General features: G+C 47.3%; 14 protein-coding genes across 14 annotated transcripts; 3 read left to right on the plus strand and 11 right to left on the minus strand.

Annotated features, from left to right (window-relative positions):
- Positions 1 to 74: 74 nt before the first annotated feature.
- Positions 75 to 2,454, plus strand: BKA67DRAFT_663195 (uncharacterized protein; the record flags this gene model as incomplete). The annotated part of the gene is made up of 4 exons (XM_046108139.1): positions 75 to 1,258; positions 1,308 to 1,929; positions 1,978 to 2,022; positions 2,071 to 2,454. 4 exons carry the CDS (start codon positions 75 to 77, stop codon positions 2,452 to 2,454), a joined length of 2,235 nt encoding a protein of 744 aa, XP_045953325.1.
- Positions 2,455 to 2,597: 143 nt separating this feature from the next.
- BKA67DRAFT_663196 (uncharacterized protein) lies at positions 2,598 to 3,209 on the minus strand (the record flags this gene model as incomplete). Its single annotated transcript, XM_046108140.1, has 1 exon — positions 2,598 to 3,209. One exon carries the CDS (start codon positions 3,207 to 3,209, stop codon positions 2,598 to 2,600), a length of 612 nt encoding a protein of 203 aa, XP_045953326.1.
- A 510-nt stretch (positions 3,210 to 3,719) lies between these two features.
- Positions 3,720 to 5,724, plus strand: BKA67DRAFT_580640 (uncharacterized protein). The gene is made up of 4 exons (XM_046103874.1): positions 3,720 to 4,205; positions 4,256 to 5,062; positions 5,113 to 5,272; positions 5,316 to 5,724. Exons 1-4 carry the CDS (start codon positions 3,726 to 3,728, stop codon positions 5,462 to 5,464), a joined length of 1,596 nt encoding a protein of 531 aa, XP_045953327.1. The 5' UTR covers positions 3,720 to 3,725; the 3' UTR covers positions 5,465 to 5,724.
- Positions 5,725 to 6,329: 605 nt separating this feature from the next.
- BKA67DRAFT_540296 (uncharacterized protein) lies at positions 6,330 to 6,866 on the minus strand (the record flags this gene model as incomplete). Its single annotated transcript, XM_046100757.1, has 1 exon — positions 6,330 to 6,866. One exon carries the CDS (start codon positions 6,864 to 6,866, stop codon positions 6,330 to 6,332), a length of 537 nt encoding a protein of 178 aa, XP_045953328.1.
- A 421-nt stretch (positions 6,867 to 7,287) lies between these two features.
- Positions 7,288 to 7,877, minus strand: BKA67DRAFT_695334 (uncharacterized protein). The gene is made up of 2 exons (XM_046109303.1): positions 7,538 to 7,877; positions 7,288 to 7,490 (listed from the first exon to the last, which is right to left on the minus strand). Exons 1-2 carry the CDS (start codon positions 7,767 to 7,769, stop codon positions 7,429 to 7,431), a joined length of 294 nt encoding a protein of 97 aa, XP_045953329.1. The 5' UTR covers positions 7,770 to 7,877; the 3' UTR covers positions 7,288 to 7,428.
- Positions 7,878 to 8,080: 203 nt separating this feature from the next.
- Positions 8,081 to 8,639, minus strand: BKA67DRAFT_580643 (uncharacterized protein). The gene has a single exon (XM_046103875.1). The coding sequence runs from the start codon at positions 8,525 to 8,527 to the stop codon at positions 8,309 to 8,311; it is 219 nt and encodes a 72-aa protein (XP_045953330.1). The 5' UTR covers positions 8,528 to 8,639; the 3' UTR covers positions 8,081 to 8,308.
- A 1,497-nt stretch (positions 8,640 to 10,136) lies between these two features.
- On the minus strand, positions 10,137 to 14,310 carry BKA67DRAFT_540297 (vegetative incompatibility protein HET-E-1; the record flags this gene model as incomplete). The annotated part of the gene is made up of 2 exons (XM_046100758.1): positions 10,137 to 11,933; positions 11,986 to 14,310. The coding sequence occupies 2 exons, from the start codon at positions 14,308 to 14,310 to the stop codon at positions 10,137 to 10,139; spliced, it is 4,122 nt and encodes a 1,373-aa protein (XP_045953331.1).
- A 1,336-nt stretch (positions 14,311 to 15,646) lies between these two features.
- BKA67DRAFT_663200 (uncharacterized protein) lies at positions 15,647 to 16,030 on the minus strand (the record flags this gene model as incomplete). The annotated part of the gene is made up of 1 exon (XM_046108141.1): positions 15,647 to 16,030. The coding sequence occupies one exon, from the start codon at positions 16,028 to 16,030 to the stop codon at positions 15,647 to 15,649; it is 384 nt and encodes a 127-aa protein (XP_045953332.1).
- A 207-nt stretch (positions 16,031 to 16,237) lies between these two features.
- On the minus strand, positions 16,238 to 17,279 carry BKA67DRAFT_417191 (uncharacterized protein). Its single transcript, XM_046096790.1, has one exon. It carries the CDS (start codon positions 16,968 to 16,970, stop codon positions 16,446 to 16,448), a length of 525 nt encoding a protein of 174 aa, XP_045953333.1. The 5' UTR covers positions 16,971 to 17,279; the 3' UTR covers positions 16,238 to 16,445.
- Positions 17,280 to 18,036: 757 nt separating this feature from the next.
- Positions 18,037 to 19,345, plus strand: BKA67DRAFT_525579 (uncharacterized protein; the record flags this gene model as incomplete). The annotated part of the gene is made up of 2 exons (XM_046098678.1): positions 18,037 to 18,446; positions 18,496 to 19,345. 2 exons carry the CDS (start codon positions 18,037 to 18,039, stop codon positions 19,343 to 19,345), a joined length of 1,260 nt encoding a protein of 419 aa, XP_045953334.1.
- Positions 19,346 to 20,848: 1,503 nt separating this feature from the next.
- On the minus strand, positions 20,849 to 21,815 carry BKA67DRAFT_695339 (uncharacterized protein; the record flags this gene model as incomplete). Its single annotated transcript, XM_046109304.1, has 2 exons — positions 21,354 to 21,815; positions 20,849 to 21,289 (listed from the first exon to the last, which is right to left on the minus strand). Exons 1-2 carry the CDS (start codon positions 21,591 to 21,593, stop codon positions 20,849 to 20,851), a joined length of 681 nt encoding a protein of 226 aa, XP_045953335.1. The 5' UTR covers positions 21,594 to 21,815.
- Positions 21,816 to 24,472: 2,657 nt separating this feature from the next.
- Positions 24,473 to 25,396, minus strand: BKA67DRAFT_663204 (ankyrin repeat-containing domain protein; the record flags this gene model as incomplete). The annotated part of the gene is made up of 1 exon (XM_046108142.1): positions 24,473 to 25,396. The coding sequence occupies one exon, from the start codon at positions 25,394 to 25,396 to the stop codon at positions 24,473 to 24,475; it is 924 nt and encodes a 307-aa protein (XP_045953336.1).
- Positions 25,397 to 26,019: 623 nt separating this feature from the next.
- Positions 26,020 to 27,564, minus strand: BKA67DRAFT_580662 (uncharacterized protein). The gene has a single exon (XM_046103876.1). It carries the CDS (start codon positions 27,242 to 27,244, stop codon positions 26,393 to 26,395), a length of 852 nt encoding a protein of 283 aa, XP_045953337.1. The 5' UTR covers positions 27,245 to 27,564; the 3' UTR covers positions 26,020 to 26,392.
- On the minus strand, positions 27,395 to 27,658 carry BKA67DRAFT_491373 (uncharacterized protein; the record flags this gene model as incomplete). Its single annotated transcript, XM_046096983.1, has 1 exon — positions 27,395 to 27,658. A coding segment is annotated over one exon (264 nt), but the record flags the coding sequence as incomplete, so codon positions are not given.
- Positions 27,659 to 27,861: the final 203 nt, after the last annotated feature.

The following is a 27,861-nucleotide window of genomic DNA, read 5'->3' on the forward strand; positions in this document are numbered from 1 at the left end:
GAGAGAATTACACTGTACCTGGAATCTGTGCTCAAAATGAAGTCCCAGACGACACATCAGAAAGACTCCCGAACATGCCATATTCTGCTAAATTCCGCCCAGAGACTGCGGACGCAGCTGGGCTTGGAAATCGGCTTGAGAGAGACGTACTAACTGACAACCATTTCAGTGATAATCAATCACGCTACGAGTTTCAAATCCAGTCTGAAGACATATCTGACGACCTGCAAGGTTCTGCAGTTGAGATGCATAACAAACTTGACGGAAAACTCGGTAACATGGAGTTATACCGGGGAAATGCTCACCTAGAACCTGTGGATAAGCAAGACAATGACCAGGAACCTACAGCTGGCTTTGCTGAGGAGGTTGAGTCTAATTCTCAGTCAGTACCCGACGAGCCTAGAGGGATACCAAAATCTGAGCAGACTTTCAGCCATGATGGTCTTAATGTCGAAACAGATCAGATCAGTAAAACAGTCATTGATCCTCTCTTGACCATGAGATGTACAGCCGGAAACAGGCGCGGTGGCAGAGAATCTCATGATCCGCCGTTGGCATTACCCTACCCCATAAGTGATCCAGAAACTGATAATCAGAGCGTCACGAGTTGGGGTACGCACTCCTCAAACGCTTTGAACAAGTTGACAAAGGCTGTTCGAAGAAATAATCAGGATTCTCCTTCCAAATATACAGCAACAACACTAGTGAACAGCAGTCCCCGTCACACTCCTGCCAAAGGAAGAGCGACAACGGAAGAGAGCGTCGGTAACAGCGCTGGTGAGCAACCCTACTGGATGCTTGTCACTCAATCGGATGTCGATTTTGCCTCCGAAAGCCTCGAGCAAATAGAGGGCTTCGATATGGCCGAAAATACCCCGGAAACTTACAAAGACGTATTGACATCGTGGCGAAAAGGGCAAGACAATACCACTTACTCAGACGGCTCGGAATGGAGGGATCTCATGGAAGCAAGCTACAAAGGCCGATACAAAAGTTCTATTCTATACGCCATGACCGCGATAGCATTTTGCCGATGGCACGAACACCAAGCGCAGCTTGAATCGCAACGCTCTGGGGACTCGCTGAAATCAGCCAAGATAACGGTGACGGCAAGAATCCTCTCGGCATCCGCACCTGATCAACTCGCGTCATCGCGAGACCGGCAACGCCGATCACTCAATATACACCTTACTCGTGGCAGGAAGTGGTCTCAGCTGATAGAGGAGCTCAGCCTTGGCATCTTATTTAAGTACACTTGGTAAATCTTCTGTCCGTGATTGTACATATTCGCAACTGATATCGTACAGGGCTCTTGGAAAGGCCGACAAATCCTCTCTTCAAGAACTAATCTTTTCTCTAAAGAATTCTCCTGCGAAGTTGTCAGTTTTGAAGTTTCTAGAGACACAGCTAGAGATGTTCTTATCGCGAGGTCGAACAGATCCAGATGCTCTGAAGCAGGCCCTCAAAGACGAGAACCTCTTGCATTGTTCACCACAGTCTTTCGACATATCGGTAGAAGTGAATCGTCTCCAAACGGCAATGAGAAAGTCAAGTCCTGTGGGCAGACTGCATATACTGGGCTCAACATGGGGCTTCTATATCGACGAGCTCGCTAGGCTGAACCCATCGCAATGGTTTGGCGAGGATTTGGTCCAGCTTTGCATACATCTAGCCGACAGATTACCTCACGTGCGCGTTGGATTTCCTGTCGCAATACATGATAGACACACGGGGAAGCCACTGGTCGACCCCCTCAAATGGGTCAAGAAACGTATCGAGAAATGGAATGCTGAACAAGCAGAGGGTCACCTTACATGCTTCTTTCCGCTCTTCTTGCAGAACGATCATTTTACCCTGCTCGAAATAAATCAAACCGATGACTCCGTGAGCCACTATGACACTGCTAAATACAACAGTCGCCCTGTCAAAGTAAGACTGTAGACTTTCTTGACAGCCTCAACGCTAATGACTCGGCAGGCGGCTTGTAAGGCCCAGTTCCCCCATCTACGCTATATGGACCAGGTTCGTATGTTGGCCTTGGTGATGAAGGTTTACTGATGGTCACGATAGCAAACTCTCAATCAAGATGACAATTCCAGCTGTGGCCCGCTAGTCGTCGCAATTGCTCGCAGACGCATGATGAGCCGGTCTATCGAAAGCTTGATTCGCCACGACGCTAAACAGTTACGATTCGATGCCCTCAGTTTGATTCGAAGGGCCTGGGATAGCAAGATACTCATCCCGGAACCCGGTGATGACTACAAAGCGGAAGACGATGTTACAATGAGCACAGAGCTTTTGTGTATTCCAAGTCCTGAGCGTATGAAGGATATGGACTCAGGCGAGAAACACATCGAATTCGTGGACCAGAAAAGTCAGAAGAGGAAACGAGTAACACGCAGTATGACATGCGAGATGCCAGTCACACGGAGCAAAGCGAGGAAGATTAGCTGATTTGCATGGAACACGGTACTTCTACTGTAGTAAATTCGCGACGCTTCGTTGGGTTGTCGATATGCCAGCTATTCTACAATATGTACACCTGCGCCGCGAACTCCGGCACCAATGCGCGGCAATAAAAAGCACAAAGATCTGCTTTAATCCTCGAACCACTTGATAGTTGATAGCGATAATCTCGTAGACCTAGCTCGAAATCCAGGCGATGATTGGCAGCGCACAAACGGTCGACGGGGTTGAGGATGATGCAGTGATGGTTTTGTTGGGGCTCGGGGCTCGGATCGTGACGACACTATGGACTGTGCGCGGTTTCGCCTTTGACACGGCGTCGATGGCTCTCCATGTACCATGGTTTCTGTACAGGCAGTGGGCGGGAGATGTGGTGATGAAGGCAGAATGTCTGACTGCGGACCAAACAGGGCAACAAAATCGTCAAATTCGGGCGACGTCTCCCGAACAGGCGTAGCACGCCCTGAAAAATCGCTCTCTGTGTGTGATTGTGGTCCTCTAGGAAGTGTAGCTGGAATAGGGTCCACATGAAGCTGGGTGGGTCGCTCAAGCGGAGGGAAGCTCAAACTAGTCCCACTTTCAAGACCGAAATCATCTGGGCCAAGTTGCTCTGATGCAGACAAAGTGTCCCAGAGAGGGTGCTGAAAGTTGGGGTCTGTCTTGAATGCGATCTCTTCGCGTCGGCCCTCAATTACACCGTCGATGTATATAGCAACAGATGCGCCTAAAACACGCAGATCCATGGCTTTCTTCATAAGCCCTTCAGTTCGCAGCTTGAAACTTCTTTTAGGATCCTTTACACCCAAATGGATCCTCCTAAGGTTTCTTCTTCGGTTTTTTAGAAGCATTTTGACAATTTGAGAGGTCAATGGAAAGTGATCTGGAGTGGTAGTCGTGTTTGTCGCTGTTCTGTTCTGTTTATTGATACTTATATTCCTAGCTGAAACTTACAACTATATAAAAATCCACCCAATGGCCGTTTTTACAAAGCATGGGCGCTTGCTCACCTCACATCAAGACGCAGGTAGACGAGCGCTTAATCAGATCGAGACGCAGGAAGACGAGCGCTTAGTTCTACGCATGTATGCCGGAATACAGAAAACAGAATTCCTGCAGGTTCTTCTTAGTGAAGACGTTGGCCCTGAAAAAGTCGTTACATTTCTCCACGATCTGAACAGCCAGCGCTTTAGTGTACATATAAGCGCGCGGCTTGAAGAACCAGCCCCACACAACAATTTAGCACTTTGGAATAACCCACTATGGACATCAGTATTTCCGTGTATGTGATCACACTTTATGGATGTCTAGCAACCGCAGGCTTGTGTGTTGTCCTGCAGTCTGCCTACCATCGCTGGGTCAAGCCTAGGATCACATTTTCAATTGCACTTGTTCAGAATACCTTTATTTTCAAAAGTTATGTTTGGGTTCGATTGACTTTCCTGCAAATATGCATTATCATTCCCTATCTCATGGCCAACGGAATCGCACTGGGCTTCAAGACCAGGGACTTGGTCACACTGGAGACGAGAAGTTCAACAATCGCTTTATTCAACCTCGTTCTGTTGTCTTTCTCTGGACATGCTCATCAGATTGCAGAAATGGCTGGTCTCTCTCTCGCAATGTATCGCTTCCTTCATCGTTGGGTTGGTCGAGTGATGATTGTCGAGGCTCTTCTGCATATGGTCCTCATTATCATTCACCGACAAGTGGTTGACGATCTTTTCAAGTCAGGATGTATAGTATGTCGCCCTGCGTTCTTTTGTGAGAGGCTTTACTGACAGTAATGCAGGCTGCAGGTGGCCTCCTAGCCATCTTGTTATCATCCCTATGGTTTCCTCGCCAATTGCGAAACCTTTTTGATAAGTTGCATTCCGCTTTTTATGTGACCACAATGACCGGGTTATTGTGGCATGTGGGATTTCCGAAGTCTACTGTTGCAAGTATAACTGTGGGTGTGTCTGGTGGCTTATGGCTGATCATGCATCTGCGCCAACTGATAACGTTGGCTGTCTGTTATTATAGTGGTGGCTTGGCCAAGACCATAGACACCGTATGGATGGACGAGGCTGTGACGCGAATCCAGCTTACGGGCCAAGCCGTCCGCGTATTTCCTGGTTGTTACTTTTATGTTTATTTTCGAGGCCCGCTGCCTTTGAGAAACTTCCTACACGGCTATCGCATGATGCCTATGCCCGATGCTAAGGAGGCCATATCTGGAAAAGTAAGCACTATGGATTTCTTGATCTCACATACAGGTCAACATGGCCGATCTATTATGGGCGTACGAAAGGGACAGGATCTCCTCCTAATTGGCCCGTATGGAAAAGACCTGCAGCTTCACCGCTTTGAGACAGTCATCCTTACTGCGCGCGGTATAGGCATACTTGGAGTCTTGCCATTTGCGTTACAGCTTGCTGGAAGAAAACAGCAAGATAGCGTGGTACGTGACAAGGAGTCCCGTCTCCGTGACTCAGACGACGCTGTGTTTCGTGACGTTACTCGAAAGGTTGATCTTATCTGGTGGCTGGATCACAATGAACAAGAAAACTGGGTGGCAGATCAGCTCAGGGAACTACAGGCGTCCGACCAGGATAATGTGAGTTCTTGTATGGAAAGCCCCCTTAGTGCATCGATTAATATGTTCAGAAACTCCTCGTTGTTTGGTGTGTTTATCCAGCTCCGCGAAGAGAGCCGCCACCGTTCAAACCTAATGACCACTGGCAAATGCTGTACAATTTCGATAAGATATCACTTTCACGGGAAATCAGGCAAGAGGCTAGGTACCCTGGAAGAATGATAGTGTCAGGTAAGACAGTCCAACTATTATAATTGCCGCTAATACTGGATAGCTTGTGGCGACCAGGACTTTGTAGACGGCGTCCGTAGCGCTACAATGGACAACATCTCGCCAGGCCGAGTAATCACATTCGAGCAGCTCGATTACCGTCCTCGGCGGTCCGCCAAAACCTTCCCCTCTGATTCGGTGGCACAAGTATGACTCAGTTAGGGAGAGCCTACTGCGAAACGCGCTGGTGCGTACGGGAAGCGAAGGCGGAAGGATTTTAGATTGGCATGTCCTATAATGTTGAAATTGCATTCGTTATAGTTCTAGTGTGTGGAGTTGCGAAGTACAAAAGATATGGGCCCTTCTGGAGTACAATGTACCGTCACATGATCTCGCTGGAGAGATCTATATTAGTACAGACATTCATCGCTACCTGCCGATTTGTAGGCACATACAAGTATTATATTACCCAGAAGGATCGAGTGCAAAAAGATGTAACGTCCGAACGGAAAGATAGAATCTGATTGAGCGACTTACATATCTCAGAAACGCATTTCCTGCGGCCAATAATTGTGAGTGACTGCTTCAGAATCAAATCTACTCGGTATCTGTACACCCAGGATACTTCCTACACGTCAATCTTACCACGGTACTAATTGATATCATGCATTAGCGTATAGAGATTGAAGTCCAAGGCGGCGGTTCCATAGGTCTTATCGTAATTCGCGAAGCCACAAAGAAAGAAGCCTGAATCGGGTATCTCTTGGACTCAAAATATACTTTGAATTTCTTTATACAAACCCTTTCCGCCCTTTCAGCTACGTTCCTTAAAATAGCTAGTAACCTGCAAGAATCACTAGGAAAACCTTATTTACGTACTGATTGAAATGAGAGCCATGAGAATGTTACATTTTCAAGCCACGTTATGATGTTCCGTCGTTGTCACGAAAACGAGCTATTTAGAGCCGAATGAGTCTATTCGCGCCGCCTCCCTGAAATACAAGGGTTATCAATTTAGATACAGATGTCCCGCACCCGTCCATTATTTATTCGTACAGCGACAACCGCCTTGTAGTACCTATTCCACGCGTTTGTCGCATGTGCTAAGCCTGACAAGACGTCTACCGCATGCTTCACAATGTGATTGACGGTTTAAATGTGAACGCTTTTCGGCAATCCCAAGGTTTGCCATACTTTTTGATAGAAATTCATCATCAGGTGACGATCGTCGAGTGTCTTTCATTCTCGGTAGCTTAAAGCGAACATGTTTCTCGACTTTTGCTGGAAAATACACATGCTGGCGGGGGATGGCTGGCCGCCGATCGATTCTAGCATTCGCCGCATCAATTGCTCGTTGAAGGTTGTGTTGTTTTTCACTATAGCTCAATTTGCGCGGGCGATCGTTGTCTTGCCTCCGCAGAAAAGTGGGAAGCACGTGCTTATAAGAAAGATCACCAACACGGTCATCTTGGATCGACGAGTCACGCTTTCTAGATTCAAATCGAGAGCCACGCAAGGTACCATCCTTGTTGAACGGATACGGAGTTGGAGGTCGACCGTGCTGGTTGGTATGCACCAATGATGGCTCGAGGTTGTTTGGCCGATGGCGACGCATGATGGCTCGCTGAACTATTGACTTCTCTTCCTGCCTTGAGAGTTAAACTCGTGTTTTACTTTATACCAAGAGGAACTCTCCTCTCGGAAAACTATTGTTTCAATATTTCTTATTCTGAAAACAGTTTTCTAAAAAGTTGAGTAGGTCTAATATAGGCCCCCACTAAAACCTGGGTTTCTAGCATTTTTGCGACGGTAAATGCTCTACACAAATGCAAGTACCTATGCTAACCTTGCCAGTTGCCCATAACAGTCCTAACCAGGTTAGTCACTTTCTACATAACGATCCGTGGAATAGATGATTACCCGTGGAGCTTACTTAATAGCAGCCACTAACAGGCCTGTAGAACTAGATATCACGTCTCTTCGTGTCTTCAGCAAAACACGCAAACCAGTGCCACAAGCATTTCAGTTAAAGGTGTATCATTACATTATTATCAAGGAGTTCATTAAAATAATTCAGGATGCTTCGAGAATTGGAAAAGTGTTTTGATCTAAAGATATTTCATTCTAGTAGATATCCGATTGAATACCGGACCAATAAAACTTGCTTTTGTGCCTAATCATGCATCTGAGGATGCACGGAGCCTCGCCAATTTATTCCTGATGTTAAGCAATTGCCTCACTTGCGACTGTCAGTAATGTTCATCATTATCATCAAGGTAGCCCTACCATCTTCCTGGGCCTCGGCAAACGCGATCAATTCCTTGTATTTGTAGTACTCGTAGTGACTAATGCAGCCAGAGTTAAAGGCAGATCTGAGGCTTCGGCTTGCATTGGTCACTAGCTTGTTCAGTTCGATGTCTTCGAGCTTTTTGGTAATCATGCGAGAAAGCTCCCAACCTGACTTGATAGCTGTTAACAAGCTGCCAAAAGCCAGATATTTGTCGATAGGAAGCGGCATCTCTGATTCAAAAATGTGGGTTTAGTTTTGGCTCGAAAAAGAAAAAAAAAAGTTGTTTACTGAGGAGCTGGGTGACTCTTCTACGCTCCGTATAAATAACCATCCATGAATAATTGTCTATATTGTATCAACGACAAGCTTATTCCCGAATGCTGTCTCCTGTTTTCTGAATTCATTCGGCGCTAAAATAGATATTCAGGGCAGGTTTAAGCACCCATGCAGACCAGAGCTATATCCACATACCCCGTTTCTAGCGCATGCATGCTGTTTTAAAATCCATGCGACGCGATCACAGGCGCTCCAAAGCACGATCAGACCTGCAAGTGCTCGTTGAAAGGCAAATCGTCACTTTCTGCAAACGCTGGTGTCAATCAGCCAAGGCCTCTAATCAATCTTCTTGTTTGTCCTTCGCTTAGCCAATCGTACTTTCCTAGATGCAACCGGGATCTTAGAATGGTCGCGGTATAACTGTGTCAAAGCTCTCCTGGTCGCACTCAATTCCCGCTCAGTCTTTTCAATGGTTGCATTCCGATTCCCTTCTACGGTCCATCTCTCAATGTCTCGAGCCATTTTCGTGATATGATGCCTTTTTTAGAGATGTTGTTACAGGTGATACATTCAGCCTCTTGAATGTCCGTCGACCACACCAGCTTCATCCCACAGGTCTCCCCAATTCGATATTCTTTGGTGCATTGGGAACGGAAGGACCCCCACTTCCAAAAACCACATGCCCAAACTGTTTGATCATAGAAACACATGATTGGCGCTTAATAAAGGCCCGGGGTATGATAAGAGATGCGCGAACACAGTTACTACCGAGAATGATTAAAGCGATATACTTAAGGTAGCTGTGGTTCAAGATAGTTATGTTGTGGAGGATGATTTACCCATCTGTCTATCTATCTATTTGTCTATCTATCTGCCTCTATGAGATTTCATCCCCCTGCTTCTTCACAATATCCCTTGCATCCACCGGGTCTCGTTTTAGGAGCATGGTCATCAGGGAGATCTGCAAATCAACGACGTGAGTTACCTATACCGTTTCACAGATGAGGTAAGCATGGGTGAATTACACGATGCAGTGGTACATAGGATAGCTAGTTCGGTACTAGTAGCTTGTCGTAATGTCTGAAGGCACATCCACAAATCTGTCGTGCTTAGCTATCGTAATAACTGTGGTTCCATCCAATATATTGAAAGCTGTCATTGGTCGCGCGAAGTAACCATATTGCGTGGAGTGTGTCGAGGGTCCTTACCCTTGTCATAGTGGTCGGTTAAGCACCCTCAAGTCACTATACTGATGTCACGCTATTTATCGTAACTTGCACTAATCCCTGGAAATCAAGACCGCACTTTGAGTCTATCTTGTTATAAATGGAAAGGTACGTCCAACGGGATTTGGTAGTGGCCGTAATTATCACGAACAAGGGGTATAGTCCCCACTGGGCAGGCCTTATGCCATCCAAGATGAATCACGAAGGGTAAAGCTATGATTGGTCCCGAAGGATCGGTACGCTATACTTACGGTAACGCTGCTAGTCCTGCTCACTAAAATTCAATGCGCGGCTGTGGAGTTCAAAGCAGCGAGCTGTTGGGTTGGTACCTTCACATACCTGGAGCCGCTCGGATATGGCGATGCGTATCCGCGCTGATGTTGAGTATGCATGTTGCCGCTCTGATCCGGTTGGTCTACGAGTCATGTTGAGGCATTAATCGTTCAGGTGAGTGACACAAGGGTTGGCCGTGCAGCGGCCACTGTAGCTCACTTACTAGTGCGCTAATTTTTGTGTCAACCACCTGTCGTTCAACTCTCGAACAATAAATTCTGCCGCGTCTCCCATCAACGGGCTAAGCAAGGCCTGGAGAATCTCATGTGGACCCCACCGGGTCTAACGTACAGTTAGTAACATTATCGCCTTCCGGTCTTGCGGAGTAGATTTTCAATTCCTGACAGCCAATTTTGGAGCTTTAGGCTGACACAGTGCCGCTCTAGTGACTGACTGATTGCGGTACCTGCCCCACAATCCTGTGGTACAGTGCTAGTAAGCCAAGCACTTGTAACATGAACACAGTACAATACTTTTGAGGCACATGCTAGACAGGACAGACAGTGTACACCAAACCACAAACAATATTAAACTATATACATTAATATTGCAGTTACAGTACCATCATTTGAGATCGCTATAGTCCAACAAGAGAAGATACAGAGAATGGCACAATAATCATCCAATGCATCTCCTCGAAAATGCTAGAACCTTCTACACAGTAGGACAACTGAAGATAAATATTAAACCTACCCTAGTACCATGCTTTGCAAAGAGATAAGAAAAAATGAAGGATTCAAAGTGGCCTACTGTACACATTTCAATGTTGATATGCAAACCGCAAGATAAAGACATGGCCGGATGAGCAACCAATGGCAAGCGTATTGCCGAAGACCGCAGACATCGCGGGACGATACTCTGCGGGCAGCCATAAGAGGTTTTGCCCGTTGAAAGTGATCCAGCAACTGTCTTTGCTAATCCCATAGCTTATGCAAACCTGGTTAACGAAGGGTGAGTCGCCGTGAGTCTCGGAGCTAATGTCATATACAGCATTTATAATGAACGATCCTCGATTCGTTAGGAGCCGTGTACCTCTTAAGTCAAAACGCAAATCGTAAACCGGCCCGGTCTCGAGCGTCGCCTGCATCTCGCCCGTCTCGGCCGACCAGAGGATCACGGTGTGGTCGTACGATGCCGACGCCACCAGCTGGCCGTCCGGCGAGAACGCCACCGAAGTGACCGGTTCGGTATGCCCCTCGAGCGTCGCCTGCATCTCGCCCGTCTCGGCCGACCAGAGGATCACGGTGTGGTCGCGCGATGCCGACGCCACCCGCTGGCCGTCCGGCGAGAACGCCACCGAGGTGACCGATTCGGTATGCCCCTCGAGCGTCGCCTGCATCTCGCCCGTCTCGGCCGACCAGAGGATCACGGTGTGGTCGCGCGATGCCGACGCCACCCGCTGGCCGTCCGGCGAGAACGCCACCGAGGTGACCGGACCGGTATGCCCTTCGAGCGTCGCCTGCATCTCGCCCGTCTCGGCCGACCAGAGGATCACGGTGTGGTCGTCCGATGCCGACGCCACCCGCTGGCCGTCCGGCGAGAACGCCACCGAGGTGACCGGTTCGGTATGCCCCTCGAGCGTCGCCTGCATCTCGCCCGTCTCGGCCGACCAGAGGATCACGGTGTGGTCGTCCGATGCCGACGCCACCCGCTGGCCGTCCGGCGAGAACGCCACCGAGGTGACCGGTCCGGTATGCCCCTCGACCGTCGCCTGCATCTCGCCCGTCTCGGCCGACCAGAGGATCACGGTGTGGTCGCGCGATGCCGACGCCACCCGCTGGCCGTCCGGCGAGAACGCCACCGAGGTGACCAGTCCGGTATGCCCTTCGAGCGTCGCCTGCATCTCGCCCGTCTCGGCCGACCAGAGGATCACGGTGTGGTCGTCCGATGCCGACGCCACCCGCTGGCCGTCCGGCGAGAACGCCACCGAATTGACCGGACCGGTATGCCCCTCGAGCGTCGCCTGCATCTCGCCCGTCTCGGCCGACCAGAGGATCACGGTGTGGTCGTCCGATGCCGACGCCACCCGCTGGCCGTCCGGCGAGAACGCCACCGAGGTGACCGGTCCGGTATGCCCCTCGAGCGTCGCCTGCATCTCGCCCGTCTCGGCCGACCAGAGGATCACGGTGTGGTCGCCCGATGCCGACGCCACCCGCTGGCCGTCCGGCGAGAACGCCACTGAAGTGACCCATTCGGTATGCCCCTCGACCGTCGCCTGCATCTCGCCCGTCTCGGCCGACCAGAGGATCACGGTGTGGTCGTCCGATGCCGACGCCACCCGCTGGCCGTCCGGCGAGAACGCCACCGAATTGACCGGACCGGTATGCCCCTCGAGCGTCGTCTGCTTCTGGCTCCAAAATAATGGCATTTCAGGTTCCAAAGCCACATACTTCGACAAATTGTGCCTGAAACAATTGCGAACGACACTTCCCTTAGGAGAGAATAGCAATGCCGATGAGTACGCTTGAAGAGGGGTTGCCTGGATATTCGGCCCCATGGCTTGCATAAATCGCACTGAGTCGCTTAAAAAATTCGCAAGCTCTTCGCATTCTTCTGACTATGCTATGTTAGTGCATTCGTACAATGATAGAGCTGTTACATTGTCTTACTGAGATAATTGATCGTAAAGACTCGATTATGATTAGACTGTCCGAAAGTCTGCCTATCCAGCTTAGTGCTTCTAACCATTCTAAAAAATGCGACGATAAGAACAGCCTGATACCGGCAATGTTCAATGCGGTGGGCAGTGACCTTTGAAAATGATATGCCCAAAAGCGACATGCATATTGCAGTTCGGGTGATATGTGTTTGTTGATTTCCATCTCGGAAATAGAAGAGGCTGGCGTCCCAAGGGCGACGACTTGGCACATGTCAGTAATTAGCGAATTGTTCAGCACATAAAGGCAGCGACCGGCAAGCTGTCGGTGGACGTCTTCTTCATTCATCCAGAATGGCTCTCCTTGCCTTGCCGGGTCGACCAAGAAATCACGAAAAGATAAGTGCAGAAGTCGAATTGGTTGGTGGGCGGTCCGGGGGACATTCAAGACGGAGTGAAGTGTCTCAAGCGCTCCATCGACCATGTCCTGTGGGATACCCAGCAGCTGAGCAAGCGCAGGAGTAGATAATGGGTTGACAAGTGTGATTATTGGTCCAACGACAGTGTTGAAGCGATCTAGAACTCGTCTGCGAGCTCTCTGGTTAAGTCCAGTAAGCATAGACTGGAGGACCGGAAGATAAGTCGCGTCTAGTTGAGATTCTTGGCTCTTCGTTTCGTACTCTAACACCTCCTTAAGTTGTTCATCTGGGCTGCCCACTCGCCTGTCCGCGATAAAGCGGCAGATCGTCGCTGCGAAAATGAATAGCGGGATAGCCATTCTGACTAGCGTTTCGAGGGCTGTTCGGGATGGCCAGTTCGCAGGCAAAGGCTGGCCGCTAATAGGATTTCGATTAAAGGTTTCCCTGACTTTACCGAGCTCGTACCTCAGGTATACATTTATATCGTGCTCGATCACTGATTCTACCACTTCGTGCAACACGAAATTTTGGTATGTCCCGCTCACAGCCTGAAACCCCACCCGGATAGGAAGTTCTGGGCGACTTGTAAGGAAGAATTTAAGCTGGAGGTTTTTGGTCAATTTTGTACTTGACAATAGGTTGATTAGACTCTCGACGTCTTTCTCCCGTTCACACTCATCTAATGCGTCAACAATGATCACATACATGCGATACTGATTAGTGCTGGTTGTGGTCTTGGAAACAGGATCAATAATCAGCTTCTGGAATTGTTCTCGCATGGCTTTCGAGATAATCGCAGGATCTACTTCCATAGCAGCCTGCACATGCCTGGCTGTATCTGGTACATGCTGAATAAGTTGACTGACGACTGTTGTGAAAAATTTTGACGTGCCGCCACGATCGCCCTCGCCCCTTTTGAAGAAGAACGTAGCTCCAAGTTTATTGTCTTCTAAGAACCTCTGGGCGAGCGTACGCGATATGGTCGACTTTCCGGTCCCGGCCATTCCGTTCAGCCAGTAAACGATTTTTGAATGAGGATCGTTCGCCCATTGCGCGATCTCATCCAGGACATCGGTTCGAGTGTCTGGAAGACATTGTGTGTGTTCGTTCCCATGGGAATCGAAGGCGGCTCCGTCAGCTACAGGAAGTTTTGTGAGCATCCTTAATGGAGAGCGCCTGGTGATTTCGTTGCGAAGTCGCTCAAATGCTTGCTCTTCGCCTTCGCCGTATATGATCGGCATGGAAATAGAAAGTAATCCAAGCAAAGAGTATGCCCTATCCTCTGTCTTCGATGTCTTCCGAGTCTTTGACCATGAAATCCTCTCCTCAGCGGTAAACTCTGAAAGGGGAACTCCTTGGAGGGCGTGCTTCGGGATGCTGGTCGCTTCGTGGATCGTTTGGCTAAGCGTTTTCTTATCACCTAGCCGCTGTCTCTCCGAGGAGAAGAACTCAACGACGGCAGGTGCGATAAGTTCTTGTAGTGTCCACCCTCTTTTGAACCATCGGCTACTTCGAAATTCTTGCTTCCATGTCGATCGTAAGGGCTCATGTATCTGATTACGACCGGAAGACACGTCGGAGAGATACACGTAGCATTTCGCAGCATGCTGATACCAGCGGAACATCGAATTAATCGATTCGGCGAGTTCGGCGGCGTTTGTCTTGTCGATGCAGCAGGTATCGACCCAGAAGTGCTCTAGGCTATCGGCTTTGGTTTGGTCCGCGCAGAACTGGATTTTTCGATACCCAGATTTCTGGCTCCCTCTCTGCTTCATGATGTCTTTATAGGTGATCTCATTATTGTGGTCGGCTTCCCACGTGTGCGATAGAATTGCGTAAGGAGGTATTTCGTCTTTCCCGTGGATAAGGTCGTTAGTGAAAGTCAACTCGGCCTGTGGCCCGATATAGAGAAGGCGCATATTAACGTTAAGCGGATGAGCGAGGTGGTTTTGACCATGATGGAAACATTTGGCAACCACAACATTGAGTAGAGCCTCATCACTGGGATTGCAGTGCGGCTGAGCCGACCTGCAGCTCACGCCAATCACATTCGTGTTGTGGTTTGACGAGCAACGCACGAAACGCGGGGTTTGCTCATATCGATAAGAATGGTCTGCGTATGCGTCGAGCTTGATATTAACTATGCATACATTTGGCAGAGTGGCTCGACAAAGCCAAGTTGTCTCGAATGTTTAAGGAGATTATTGTCGTAGCAGAAGGTGCTGAAGGCCCTTGTGGTAGTGGGCGGCTTAAAACAGGGAGCGGGTCTCGGACACGGCGCTATGTGCTGGTTTCCTTCACGCAATTAATCAACGGAATCGCTCCCTATCGTTCTATTGCGTTGCTAAGTCGTCAAGATGGCGCCCAACCTCGCAGAATCTCAGCACGTATTCGCCCAAGGTATGATCGAAAGCAGAGTATGCAGCGACGAAAAATTTGCAAGCACGATTGGCTGTAGCCAGCGATCCGTTCGAACGATGCGAGCGAACCTCCGATGTTTTGGAACAACGAGAGCCCCTCGAAACGCCATTGGACGTCCAAGAAGCATCACGCCGCCCATGCTGAGTGCGTTATGTGATCTCTTACGGGACAAACCATATTTGTATCAAGACGAAATGGTCGATTTCATCGCCGAAGAGTTCGAGACTCAAGTAACAAAGATGAGTGTGAGCCGAGCTCTTGCATCGATCGGATGGAACAAAAAGACGATTAGACCGGTTGCAAGAGAAAGAAAAGGAGTATCTCCTGTGCAAACGGCTCCGTTTCATCGTGACCAAAGACACCAGATCTTGCCAGGGTATGCACAGGATGGCATAGTGCATGCAAAGGATTTTCAAGGATCAACTGATAGTACCGTGTTCGAGAACTTTATACGTGAATTGTTGCTCTTGTGTGGTAAATGGCCTGAGCCAAAGTCTGTCCTCATTATGGACAATGCACAATTCCATCAGCCAGACAAGATAGAGCAGCTTTGTAGAGAAGCTAGTGTCAAAGTTCTATTTCTGCCGCCCTATTCGCCGGACCTGAACCCGATCGAGGAATTCTTCGCCGAATTAAAAGCATTCATTAGACGCAACTGGTGCATATACGCTGATCATTCACGCGGTGGGTTTGCGACGTTTCTGGAATGGTGTGTAGAAGTAGTTGGATCAAGAAAGTCAAGCGCAGAAGGTCATTTTCGCCATACCGGGCTGTCTATTGAAGAACCATAATATACAAAGCACGAGGAACGTGTAACGAAATCTAATATAACACCTAACCAACATGCTCTTTGGCCCATTTCGGGATATCGCGGATGAATCTTTTGGCTACTCCAACCTTGACGCCACCATCTACCAAGAACTGAAAGTTCTGCTCTTCGTGCAGTTGCTCAAGATCGTATCCTTCTTCTAGTGTCAAGGTCCCGCATCGTCTGAATTGTGCTTTCAGAACTTCGTCATCCACCTGAGAATAGTGCCAGCTAGTATATTTGCTAACGTTTACGTCTCGGAGCCCGGGTATCTCGATAGGACTACGCGGCGTAGTTGTTAACACGCCAGATCCACCCGGCAAAACATTAGTGATCTGGATAGGTGGGATCCGCCTGCTGGCGAGTCTCCACGCTTTCGCTTGCGCTCTAGAGCTGCTGCTCCTCGGCATATAGCTGCTCACGTAAATTCATCCGGCATACCATCATGCTTCTCAAAGACGTGGCCCTCTTCAATATACTTGATGAGTCTTCTAAGGTGATGAGATTTGAGCCTGTAATGTCTTTTGGTAACACTATCCTGCCAACAATACGGGCCAAGCTGACAAGGTGCTCCTGGACATCGCATCAAATGGTAGAGTCGCACCCATATCGATGACTGACCGGAAGCCTCTTCAGCATCAATTTGTCTAGCCCGTCTGGAGAGCATAGCTTTGGTGGCAGAAGACCGGCCACGTTGGCGGCCGAGTGCTATCTCGTCATCGGACTGGTTAGTGTCCACGTAGTTAAACGTGATGTCTAATCTTAGAGGCTTATCCAGTGGAGCCCAAGAACGGAGCGGCTTATCTATCTCGTCCCAGTTGATGTCTAGACCGTCGTAGCATTGGTGAGGTCACGGATCGAGCGATCGCGAACAGACACATTGATGTTAGTATCTTCTACGTGGTAGTCTGCAATCGACGCTAGTTTTTTGGCCGCATGCTTCTCTAGCTTGTGCTTAAGAATGTCTTTCCAGTATGTCTCAGGTGCTTGCGTAACGTCTGATTCGGTATCCTTAGGGAGTTTCTTCTTATTGTAGGTGATTCGCCATTCGATTGAATACTGGATACCTGTTTGGTCATCTTGGTCCTGTTCCTGTTCCTGTTCAAAGTCGAGATAATCGTCATTCGCCTCGATGAAGGATCCTTGCGACGACCGCGAAGTGAGCGTCTCTGGAGTGTTTCTCTGGGTGCGAGTTTGAAGGAAGGAGGGCCAGCCATCAACATTCTTGAATGAGATGCTCTGTGAGCCAAAGTCAGCCATATTTGCAGGGCCAGATTGAGCAAAAATAGCCACGTGGCTGCACGAGCCAGTAGTTCGTTCCCATGCTGCATCCCCTCTGGCAGGGGCCATGATGGAGCCCGCTTTTGGATCTAGTATGCTTGGTAGGGCTGATGAAAGGTTATGGTGACTACTGGCTGGCAGTTCTAAACCCAACAATCATCGTGTTTTGACTTGGGGAACATGTGGAACACAATAGCATAGGCTATGATTGAACTATATTGAGGGGCTGCCGGTCAGCTATGTACAATAGACGAGCATTGATAAGGTCAGCTTGACTGGAGGAGGGCCAACTGTAATCACTGTAAGCGGGAAGTACACTGTTTGGTCAGCAGGAATGACACTGTGTCAGCGCCAAAATTGGATGCCCAAAGAAAGAATCTCGATCCACAAAGGGGAAGGGGTTTTCGTTATTCACTGTACCTTCAATGCATTCGTGTGATCGTATAAATCGATCTGCACGAGCATGGATCATGATCACATGCTGTTGGTTAGGATGTCGCAATTGCACCAATGATGTGCCAGGTCGTGACGGGGTTGCATGCCGTCGGAACCAGTCTCAGCAACCTTCCGGCACTGGCTTCGGCCGCCTTGTAGTCTAATGTTGCGCTCTACACTGACCGAATCGCGTTCCCGATCTCATGGAAGAGCTACATACTTTAAACGTTTTTCTACGTACATCTATACAGACTGCCGATGTGGTGGCAAATCTTGTTGTACTCTAAGTTTAACTTTTATTGCCAGAACGATTCACAACACTGAAATATTTATTTTTTTCGGTTTCATGATTTAGCACGATCTCCGCTGAATGCTTGTCTCCACGAAAAATATGTCTTTCTTAATAGCATGCGAATTGTACATCTTGAATGATACTCAGGTAGGACGGTGGGAGCGGAGCATCACGATCTCAGCATAGTAAGTGCTTGTCGTATCAGAATAGCGCTACCAACCGCTGTAATTTGCGAAATGGTCATGTGCGATTGTACCTGGAGAAAGAAAGAGCACCGCGGGGCAGAATATCGCCCCGCACCAATTCATGCCCCTCCTTTTGCCCTCGACTTCCTGGCCCCGACTCTAGAACTACCACACCATTCATTTGCCCATTAGAATAGCTCATTCTGTACACCATCATAACACAATGGCCGAAGCAATAGGCGTAGCCTCTGGCCTAGTGGCACTGGCTTCGGTCGCTTTGAAGTCTAGTGTTGCGCTCTACACTACAATTAAAGAATACGAACACCATCCGAAACGCGTTCGTGATCTCATTGAAGAGCTAGAAGCTTTAAGCAACGTTCTACGTAACCTTGCGCAGATTGCCGACGCAGTGGCAAACCTCGTCATACTCGAAGTCCCCTTAAAGCGTTGCGGCCTTGCTTGTACAAAATTCGAACAGGAACTAGCAAAATGTTTAGCAAGATCGGGCGGCGATCGCAAAACCTTTCGAGGTTGGGCTCGGCTACGATACATGGGTGATGACATCGACGAGTTTAGGCAGATGCTAGCTGGCTACAAATCCACGATAAGTATTGCGCTGGCTATGGTTAGCCTGTAAGTATTTTCTACGAAATTACGCCTCTTCTCATCTAATGCAATGTAGTGAGAACTCCACAGTGACCATCGAAAAGCTTGAAAGCTACCGGACACTGGTTACAACCACCACAAGCGACCTCGAAGACCACCTACTCCGTATCGATGAGAAGCTCGAAACGATCATCTCTCGGAACACTGCTGCATCCAGTCACGACACACCTGAGCTTTTGTCATTCAAGGAAGAACGTTTAAGCACACAGAAATGTTTACTAATCTGCCGACAGCTATCGGAGCACATCCACCAGGTCCAAGCGAATACGCGAGCCGACCTAGGATCTTTTTCAGAACGAATTACTCATGAGGGGTTACAAGAATGTCAGACTCAGCTTCGTGCCACTGCTGTACAATTGGAGAAGAATTTGTCAGACATCATTGACCAATACGTGATTAAGTCGAAAGATGGAATCGTCTCTGACGATGATATTAAGAATATGGAAAGACTACGTGAAGAGTGGACGACTGTTAGGCGCTGCATAGACTTCTGCTCTGAGGCAGATCAGACTCTAAAGGAAAACATCAGCATTATTGAGAACTACGCTACAGGTGATGATGCGATTCAGTACATGGTTTCGACTGACGGCAAGACTATACATGGCAAAAATCGTGGGTTCGGGTCTAGACCGAAGCAAGTCGGAGGTCATCTCAATGATGTCTCGTTACAACAGATCTCGAAAGATATTGCGCAGATGTATACTGAGACCATTCAGAGTGCTGTCTCGTCAGCGGAGTCGGCTGTTGGAATTGATGTGGATAGTCCTTCCGATAAAGATGTCAGCTCTAACTATCACAGCCGTTATGGACGGGGCAATAGACTCGAACCTAAACCGCCTGCAGATACCGTCAGATCTTCCTTTTGATCATTATAGTACACCTAACGTCAAAGTCCTAATAATCCCGTGATTTCCCGTGCAAATATTTTCCTGATTTCTATATGAAAGTGATGTTTTGTTGCTACATTATGCTAGTTAGGTAATAAAAGTAGAATGTAGTTGTTCAAGACACGGCGTATTGTCGTCGTGCATTTTGTAAGTTATTAGATATTATAAATACAAAAACCACCCATATATCCCGTAATGTTAGCTCTTCCTTCCATGGTTAGCCCTGCGCGTCTTGATTATAGCATGTCTCGTATGAGCCATGAATACTGTAGAGATAATTGGTCCACGTGTTCGTGGTAACTGATATATTCTTTCCATCCATCGCCAAGTATGTGCTCGGATCGGAATATGCATATGTCTTTGTTCTCCACGAAAGACTAACCGTTCTCCGTAGGCTTCGCCTTTTGCTTGGTCGTGCTGGGAGAGCTTTCGAATGTAGGTTCGCGATTTGCAAGTTCCAGCTCATCAAATTGTTTTGCTTCGTCTTCTTCTTGTTCTTCCTACTCTTCTTTGGAGTCGAACTATTTGCGAGCAGCTTAGCTAGGTTTGTTAAGAGAACATCACTGAATGAAACTATGCTGCTGACATTCCAAGAAGCGCTACGCCCCAACCATACTTTGGGGTTCTTGAGAATATTCTTGAGCCAGAGTTGTACGTAGTCACTGATCCAGGTGTCCTCTGTAGTTAGCTCTATACGCGCGCTTTGGAACAGATTTGGAACAAGAGGAAAGGGCATATGGTTTACCAGTCGTTTTATCTCGTCTTTGGCAAGCTCCTGCAAAGATGGGAGTTCGTATTTTGAAGCAACCATATAAACATGGATTCCTATTGTAACTTCGTCGACAAGTCTCTCCAGAGACTCTCCTTTCGGCTTGAGGCACAGATACGTGTTAATAAGGAGGTCATAGAAGAGTACATGCCCAACCGCTGAAGTAATATTGTTTAGCTAAATCATTGAATATGGCCAGAGAATATTTGGTGATAGTTTCGGGCTCTTGCAAAGCAAAGAGCTTCGGACACTGAAAACAATGTCATCGTTAAAGCATACTTCGACGATGGAGCTGGCATAAGGACTAGGTACAGGTAAGTGTATGTCTAGCAGTCATGTACATTGGTCATCACTTACGATGATTCAAGGCGTGTCACCTTCTTGTGTATTAAAGGCCGCGTTAATGCGATTAGTCTGCCGTGCTATTTTCTTCGCCATGAAAGCCAATGAATTAGTCTTCTACAGCATCACTAATAACACGGCCTTTCGAAAAGTTATCTTTCGTTCGTGGTTAAACGATCCATGTTCCGTGAAGCGCCTTAACTAACAAAATGATCTAGTATTATCCCAGACCACACGGTTCTAAAACATCGTGACCTTTGATTGATTGACTGGTGATGAACGTGCCTCGAGCTGATTTTGATAACATAGTATAAAGAATAGATAACGCCCTAGCGCTTGGTTGCATTGTCAATAATACTGGAAAAGCAGAATCACTGGCCCGACTTAATTGACACGGGCTGCGAGGGCGTGTCATTTTCATTTGCGATTAGCCTACTTGATGTCGCCGCCTGTTTGATATAGCTTTGAATAGGAAGAAAGTCGCATGTGCCGTGCTTTAGAACTTCATCCTTCAGGTACAGGACTTCATCTTGAAGTTGCCCCGTGAAGGCTTTGAGGATGTTATTCTGGGCTTTCAGTATCCCCCACTCCTCCTCCAATTGATGTTCTGCCACCTTCTTTCTACGACATTTGCTAGCGGCTATGCGATTCTTCTCCTTGCTCAGTTGCCTAGATGGTTTGTCGCGGAGTTCGACGATGCAGACTTTGAAGTATTGCGCCGATTCTTTTGTCCGACCCTCGCAGACGATGCAGTTATTGTGATATCGGAATGAGGCATGTTCCCCGAATATGTTGTCTATAACGAGTACTAGCTGTCAAAAAAGGAAGAGGAATAAAGGTAATCAAGGAAAAGTGAGACAAGAGAGCTGTACTTACACTGTTGGAATCTATTTCCCACTCCAAACTAGATCCGATTTGCTCCAGTTGCACCATATCGTTAAAGAAAACAGTTGGTGTCAATAGACCTTGCATTGAGCATAAGTTGCCTGATGGTGGATCGCCCATTCCATAGCACTCAGGATAATCTTCAGCAGAATCTTTAGCAGTTATCATTGCCTGTAGATGATTTAAATCGCCGTGCTGGATGGCCAAAGAGCTAGTGGGCCAGCTCTTCATGGTTGCGAGTCAAGCTCGCTGGAATGACAGTCTGAAAGTTTATTGTCGCAGAAAGAGCACGCTTATCTCACCATACGATGTTTTAGCTAATTCCAAGATACGGGCGTCTTGTGGCAAGAAGCTCGTAACGAAAGCAATATATATGATCCTGGTTGTATGGGGATCTGTTAATTTTCATGATACAACATCTATGCTGCTGACATCTGATGACATCAGTCAGATTTGGGCACAATCATTCAAGCAAGACTACAACAATAAAAATATTGGAATCGTCCCACAGAGCTCTGGTAGACCATAGTGGATTTTAGTGGGCTGTTGGTTGGGGGCTTCTAGCGCGTTAGCACTGCCGCATAGGGAAGCAGGGGTACCCTTGATAAGTTTTTGGTTCTTTTCAGGAATCAGGTATCGATCATCTTTTGGCATGTGAAAGTGTTGGGGCTTGGTTGTAATCATCCCTGGCATTCACCCCAACAATACTGTTTAAATGAACAAAGGAGCCTTTTTATATATCGCCTCGACATCCATTCGTCAATATCTTCTAGGGCTGAAATCTGTTTCCTGCAAAGTACAGTACTGGGTTGACTGGTCAAATGCACATGTCTTACTATATCCGGACACGTTTACCATCCATTACTCAAGCTACAAGGCTACAAGGCTGAGTAAATGATCAAATTGACGCTATTTTTCGTAGTGCATCTTTGAGCTTTGAATACGAAAGCTTGTGGTTCAAACGCATTTCACATAGAGGGCACCAACAGCTACTGTAAACCCCCAAAGGAAGTCAGTCGGCGGGCCTGAAGCTACAGATCTAGCTGAATTGAGCAAATACGCTAAGCGCACGCAGAAATTGGGTCTTTCGTAGAAATACGCTTGATTTACGGAAAACCGTTTTGAGAATACACGCGCTGACACTAAATTTAGTACCTTTGCTCTACTTGATGAACTTTAGCACACATCGTTATTACAGTGACGTTCCACCTAATATCAAGCCACAAAATGCCATGTCAAGTTACTCTTGCGCTTTTTCGAACATCCATTAGACAAGACTACAATAACTTGAAATTAGTCGCAAGACCCATGCAGTCATGTCTGGCGACAAAGACCCCCAGATCATGTTCCTGTATTATTCGCTCGCTACTCAAGATGATGAGTGGGATTTTGTGCCTGTACAAATTCCATGTGAGCCCGGCTTAATCCACGCAGATCGGTCTCAACAAAAGTCAGGCCTAATGGTCATATTCAATAAATGTTTTGATAAGATACACAGCTACTTCAATCGTCACACATACCAGTTGCTGGATCAATCGGATTCTGATGGTGTCGTTGCCGGAAAAGTCACAAGACAAAGGGACATTGACATACCGGACACCCTCGGCTGACAGATCTTAAAAACCCACTGAAGTCAAGAAATCAACACTGCAATTTGGGGGAGGGTAATCTTAGGCAAACAATCGAAGAAATATCGACTCATTTGGACGGAAGAATCTCTATTACGCTGTAAACCTGGTTTCCATTTTCTGTGTATAAAGGATGTTTGAGTTATATTTTCTCGTTCATTTATCTCATTCAACAGGCAACTTTATCGTGAACGGTTTACTGAGCTCTTGCCAAAGACACCAGAACCATTGTTTAGTAGTCATGAGCCATAGTAGCCCTGTTAGATTTTTGAGGTGACGAAGAATGTGATTGAGCCGGAAACACTTAGCAGCCTGATAAGAGCTCTTGATCTTAAAGGGAATGTATATACTAATAACATACAGCACATTATAAATCTATGTCGACTCAAGACGTTTTTAATTTTATAATTGCTTGATAGCGGTATGATAAATGAAGTGTTAATTCAGAATGTAGTCTGTCCATGCCACCAAGATCGCACGTACGTAACGGATCACATCGAAAATAACATTCGCCCTTCCCGAATAGCATATTTTGTGTCATTGAGTGAAGCTGCTCACTTGTATCGAAGCCGAACTTGAACACAGCCATGATTTCCTGAAATATTCATGTCCTTGAATGTGCGCCATCAGTCTAATCTGTGGATGATTGGCAAGCGCAGTATGTAGATCAGGCTGATCAAGCTGCTTTATGGTTCTATCCTGCCACCCTGCTAATTCGTCCACACGCTGAAACAATCATGGTAGTACAGTCATGAAGTCCTGTTGAATGAGTAGTGATGCTAATTGAGGAGAAGTGCTCTACGTTATAGGGGTGCTTAAATCGGGCACCCCGTCAGTTCATCGGACATTATCACTATAATTAAAATACTCAACTGATGGGGTATTAGGAGGGGTGAATGAAGTAGTTCTATTAGGCACTCCTGGCCTGTTTAGTCCTATACTTTGATTGAGTTTCTGTTTTGGCAAAGTCATATCGACTGAAATACCACATGCTATCATTTTTAACATTATATAGTTCTTCAGGAGTTCGTCTAGATGCGAGCCTTGATGTCAGAGATACAAATGAAATTCTCGAAGTAGCGATGACTACCTAGGAAGTCGTCCAGACAGGGGTCCGTCAGGGAGGGAATTGCTTGGTAGCAGTGACTCACTAGGAAGTCACATGGGGTTCTAGTGATAGACTAAGGCCCTGTTAATGATAACTGCAGTGTTTTAGACGACAACTGTTATGACCTTTATGAGATAGAAACTTTCACTTCTATAAAGCTACGTGGTAACACTGTTGAGCTTCATATTCAACCGGGAAGGCTACCCTGTCGAGATTAAAGATTGAAAGCGCTTAGACGAGTTACGCCATTGTGAGTCTTTGACGAGGAGCCTTCTAAGGCGTAGGGTCTATCTCAGGACCAACGTTCAGAAACATCGAAATAAATACGAGAATCCCATTCTTACACAGAGACAATGATATAAGTGTATAAGATTCTAGACATATGCCAATTCCTCAAATCGCCGCATGAATCGTGTGGTCACGGCGTCATGTGGTCCAACAAGACACTTCCACCCATTAAATAAACATCTAGAGACCTGCAACACATAGGGATGTTTTTCAATGACTTGCACTGCCTCTCCAATATTTCTGGACTTTCTCAGATCTTCGAGAACAGCAATTATCTCTCTGGTGGTCCTTGCCGGCACATTTGCGCCATAACGCATTAATAGCCTAATTGCCTCAGGCTGCCACTGCGAAAGAGACAACGCGTGTGCCAGGCAGGTTTTGCCTTTGGAATCGGGGATTTCAATGTCGATCTGGCCATATCGAAGCAGCAGCTCCATGTCTCGAATTTTGTCATGAAGTAAGAGCCAGTGCAGAAGCGAGCCAGTCCAGTGGACGATTTGTGATGAACCCAGGACTACAATCGCATTAAGGTCTGCTTTGCGTAGCAAATCCTTAATTACATGCTCCCTATTTACATCCGTCTTGATGTCCATCAGAGCAGTCTGTAAAGTTTGCTTCGGAAAGTCCAAAAGGGAAGAGCTAGAGAACGAAGGAGTGCAAGGAATTGCGCCGTTGACATCTGCACCAAGTCGAATAAGCTCAGACGCCATTGTCCATCTTTGGTACTCGCATGCTATATCAAGAGGACTGTGTTGCTGGATACCATAAAATATTGTTCTGTTGATGTCTGCCCCTAGCATGAATAAACAAGCAATTGTGTCTGTCGTTGCTGTCGATGAGCACAGCGCATAATGCAAAGCTGTATATCCGGCTGTGTCTGTGGCATCAATACAGACACCCTTCTTCCGAACCAAATATGCCATTACTTTCAGACAGTTGGCTGCAGCAGCCAGATGTAGAGCATGCCCTGTGTTTTGAGATATCTGGGCTCCTCGTTTTAGGAGGCCCATGGCGACAGTTTCTTGATTGAAATGAATTGCAACAAAAAGAGGGGAGTAACTGGTGATACTACTTGTGGATTCGATGCCTTCAAAATAACAGTAACTGTCATTGAGAAGCAGGACAACAATTTCCATATAACCCTTGGCTGCAGCCCAGTGCAGTAAAGAACCCTGATGATAGCCATCACCAACAAAGGATTGCTCAAGTGCGAACATGGGACGTTTCGTACGAATTTTCATGGGTAGAGTCTGCTTAAAGTTCGCTTCAGCACGTATAGCCTTTTCTACCCTGACGAGTATGTATGATTCATCGTCTCCTGAATCAATTGCTTCGATTGTACGTAAAACGAGGGAGGAATTATAGATTTTGACATCTTTTTTGTAAAGTATAGCCTCACATAATTGCCAAAAACTTCGACAACAGAGACAAAGATTGGCGATGGAAGCAAGGTCGCAAGAACCTGCGATTCTAATTATCAGCTCAGCTGGGAGTTTTTTCATAATTATCCAGAGGACTTCGATGGAAGTAGGCAGATGCGGATGATATTGAACATCAATACGAAAGAGCAAAACTGAGCTTTTATACAATGCTATCATGTCGCTGCCTGGTAAGCAATAGAAGGGAAGCAGGTCTGTCAAGGCGGTCTCAGATTTAGCTGCGCGGACTCAAGTAATTTTCAAGATTAAGCTAAGGCTGAAAGCAAGCAACATTCTGTACTCGCTTGCTTCGCAGTGCTCACGTCTAACCTAAAGGCTGAGAGGTCCTCAAGACTTATTAATCAGTTCCCAGACATATCCTCTAACCAACGGAGGTCAACAGATCACAACTTCAAGCTCATTCAACCTGCTTTGGATCAAAGAATGACAGGAAAAGATGGGAGCTCCCCACATTTCTATTTCTAGCAATGAGATACATGATAAACCGCGAAGTCAAGAAATAGCAAATAGAGAACGAGAGACTATGGAAAATCCAACAGCTAAATAGGTGTAAAGCAACAGTTAAATTTACCATGCTTTAGCACTTACACGGTCAAGCGCGTGATACTCAGTTGCGAGGTAATTTGTCTGACCAGCGTTGCGCATGTGCCCACCGAGGACTCGCTCTGTGTCCTTCTTTCCCCAACCACTGGCTAGAATGGATTTCGAATACAACATTGGTACCCGAGATTGGTCATAGTACGGAACACCTAGTGCATGAGTATGATAGGTCTTGCCCCATTTCATCTGAAAGACCGCAATGATTTGGAAGTCCTCAGGTTGACACTCGTCGAGGAAATCGGAGTCGCCAGCAATTGACAGTGTCAAAGTCGCAGTCTTGACGTAGTCCATATATGCCTGTTGATGCCGTTTGCTTGCAATCCAGTAGCCTCTCCAACAGCCAGGTTTCTTTCTGGAGGGTAATACAAGACCAAACCATGCCGACTTCTTGCTGTTTCTACCTATAATCTGTCCGTTCACGATTTGACCTGGTTCTTCTGGATCTTCGATCGTCAGTTCGGTAGCCTTTTGCCTACCCAGCAGGCTCCAGAGCAAGGGATGTCCAATTTGATTGGGCAGATGGATCCCTAAATTTTGCGGTACCGCAGGGTGAGCAATATTCCAAAATGCTTGGACTTCCTCAGCTATTCCTTGAAGCTTGTGTGCTAACTTTCCATCTTTGCTGCGCAGCGCCCAATCCCAGTCCTTGAGGCTAGCCAAAAGAGAATCAATGCTACCCAGTTTCTCTAGCATCGCTTTTGCGGCGTCCTCATTGTCTATTACAACAAATTCGTACTCAAGCCATACCCAGAACAGCACGCAGAATTCGGGTGCAGAGATTCGAAATGATTGGAAGCTGTTACGTAGACTTTGGGGCATATCATTATGCAGAAACGCGAGTCGAGGTAGGAGCGTTGCGACCCCTTCATGGCGAAGCAAATCATGGTACGCTTCTGGAAGATTGGTCGCGCCTTCTGGGTCTTCAGTAGGTGAAGGCCTAGTGCTGTTCTTAGAACTGACATGTTCATATTGGCTGGTGCTGGAAGCTCGAGCTTCCTCTGCTTGAGCGTTGCTGGGAGCTGCGTTTCTCTCTGCTTGGCTGGTGCTAGGAGCTCGAGCTTCCTCTGCTTGAGCGTTGCTGGGAGCTGCGTTTCTCTCTGCTTGGCTGGTGCTAGGAGCTCGAGCTTCCTCTGCTTGAGCGTTGCTGGGAGCTGGGTTCCTCTCTGCTTGGCTGGTGCTAGGAGCTCGAGCTTCCTCTGCTTGAGCGTTGCTAGGAGCTGGGTTTCTCTCTGCTTGATTGGTGCCAGAAGCTTGAGCTTCCTCTGTAGGACCTTCCGGGTTCTTGCGCTTGCCGTGTCCAAACCTTCCTCTAACCTTTTCATGAATTTCATTGATTCTGCCAGGTTTCAAAGTTTTCCCTTGCTTGCCGCCGGTGTTCTTCCAGTCGACGATGTCTTCTTGTGTCCATTTTTCTGCTTCCAGTCTCTGTATCTTTT

The sequence above is a fragment of the Truncatella angustata genome (genome assembly GCF_020726525.1).
Source record: "Truncatella angustata strain MPI-SDFR-AT-0073 chromosome Unknown BKA67scaffold_9, whole genome shotgun sequence".
NCBI lineage: Eukaryota > Fungi > Ascomycota > Sordariomycetes > Amphisphaeriales > Sporocadaceae > Truncatella > Truncatella angustata.

Bases quoted from the DNA above. Each gene is read 5' to 3' on its own strand.
- BKA67DRAFT_580640 (XM_046103874.1), top strand. From the start codon at position 3,726: ATGGACATCAGTATTTCCGTGTATGTGATCACACTTTATGGATGTCTA. The intron at 4,206-4,255 runs GTATGTCGCCCT...ACAGTAATGCAG, and splicing joins TTTTCAAGTCAGGATGTATA to GCTGCAGGTGGCCTCCTAGC. The intron at 5,063-5,112 runs GTGAGTTCTTGT...TAATATGTTCAG, and splicing joins AGGCGTCCGACCAGGATAAT to AAACTCCTCGTTGTTTGGTG.
- BKA67DRAFT_695334 (XM_046109303.1), bottom strand. From the start codon at position 7,769: ATGCCGCTTCCTATCGACAAATATCTGGCTTTTGGCAGCTTGTTAACA. The intron at 7,491-7,537 runs GTAGGGCTACCT...GACAGTCGCAAG, and splicing joins TGCCGAGGCCCAGGAAGATG to TGAGGCAATTGCTTAACATC.
- BKA67DRAFT_580643 (XM_046103875.1), bottom strand. From the start codon at position 8,527: ATGTGTTTCTATGATCAAACAGTTTGGGCATGTGGTTTTTGGAAGTGG.
- BKA67DRAFT_417191 (XM_046096790.1), bottom strand. From the start codon at position 16,970: ATGGCCCCTGCCAGAGGGGATGCAGCATGGGAACGAACTACTGGCTCG.
- BKA67DRAFT_580662 (XM_046103876.1), bottom strand. From the start codon at position 27,244: ATGCCCCAAAGTCTACGTAACAGCTTCCAATCATTTCGAATCTCTGCA.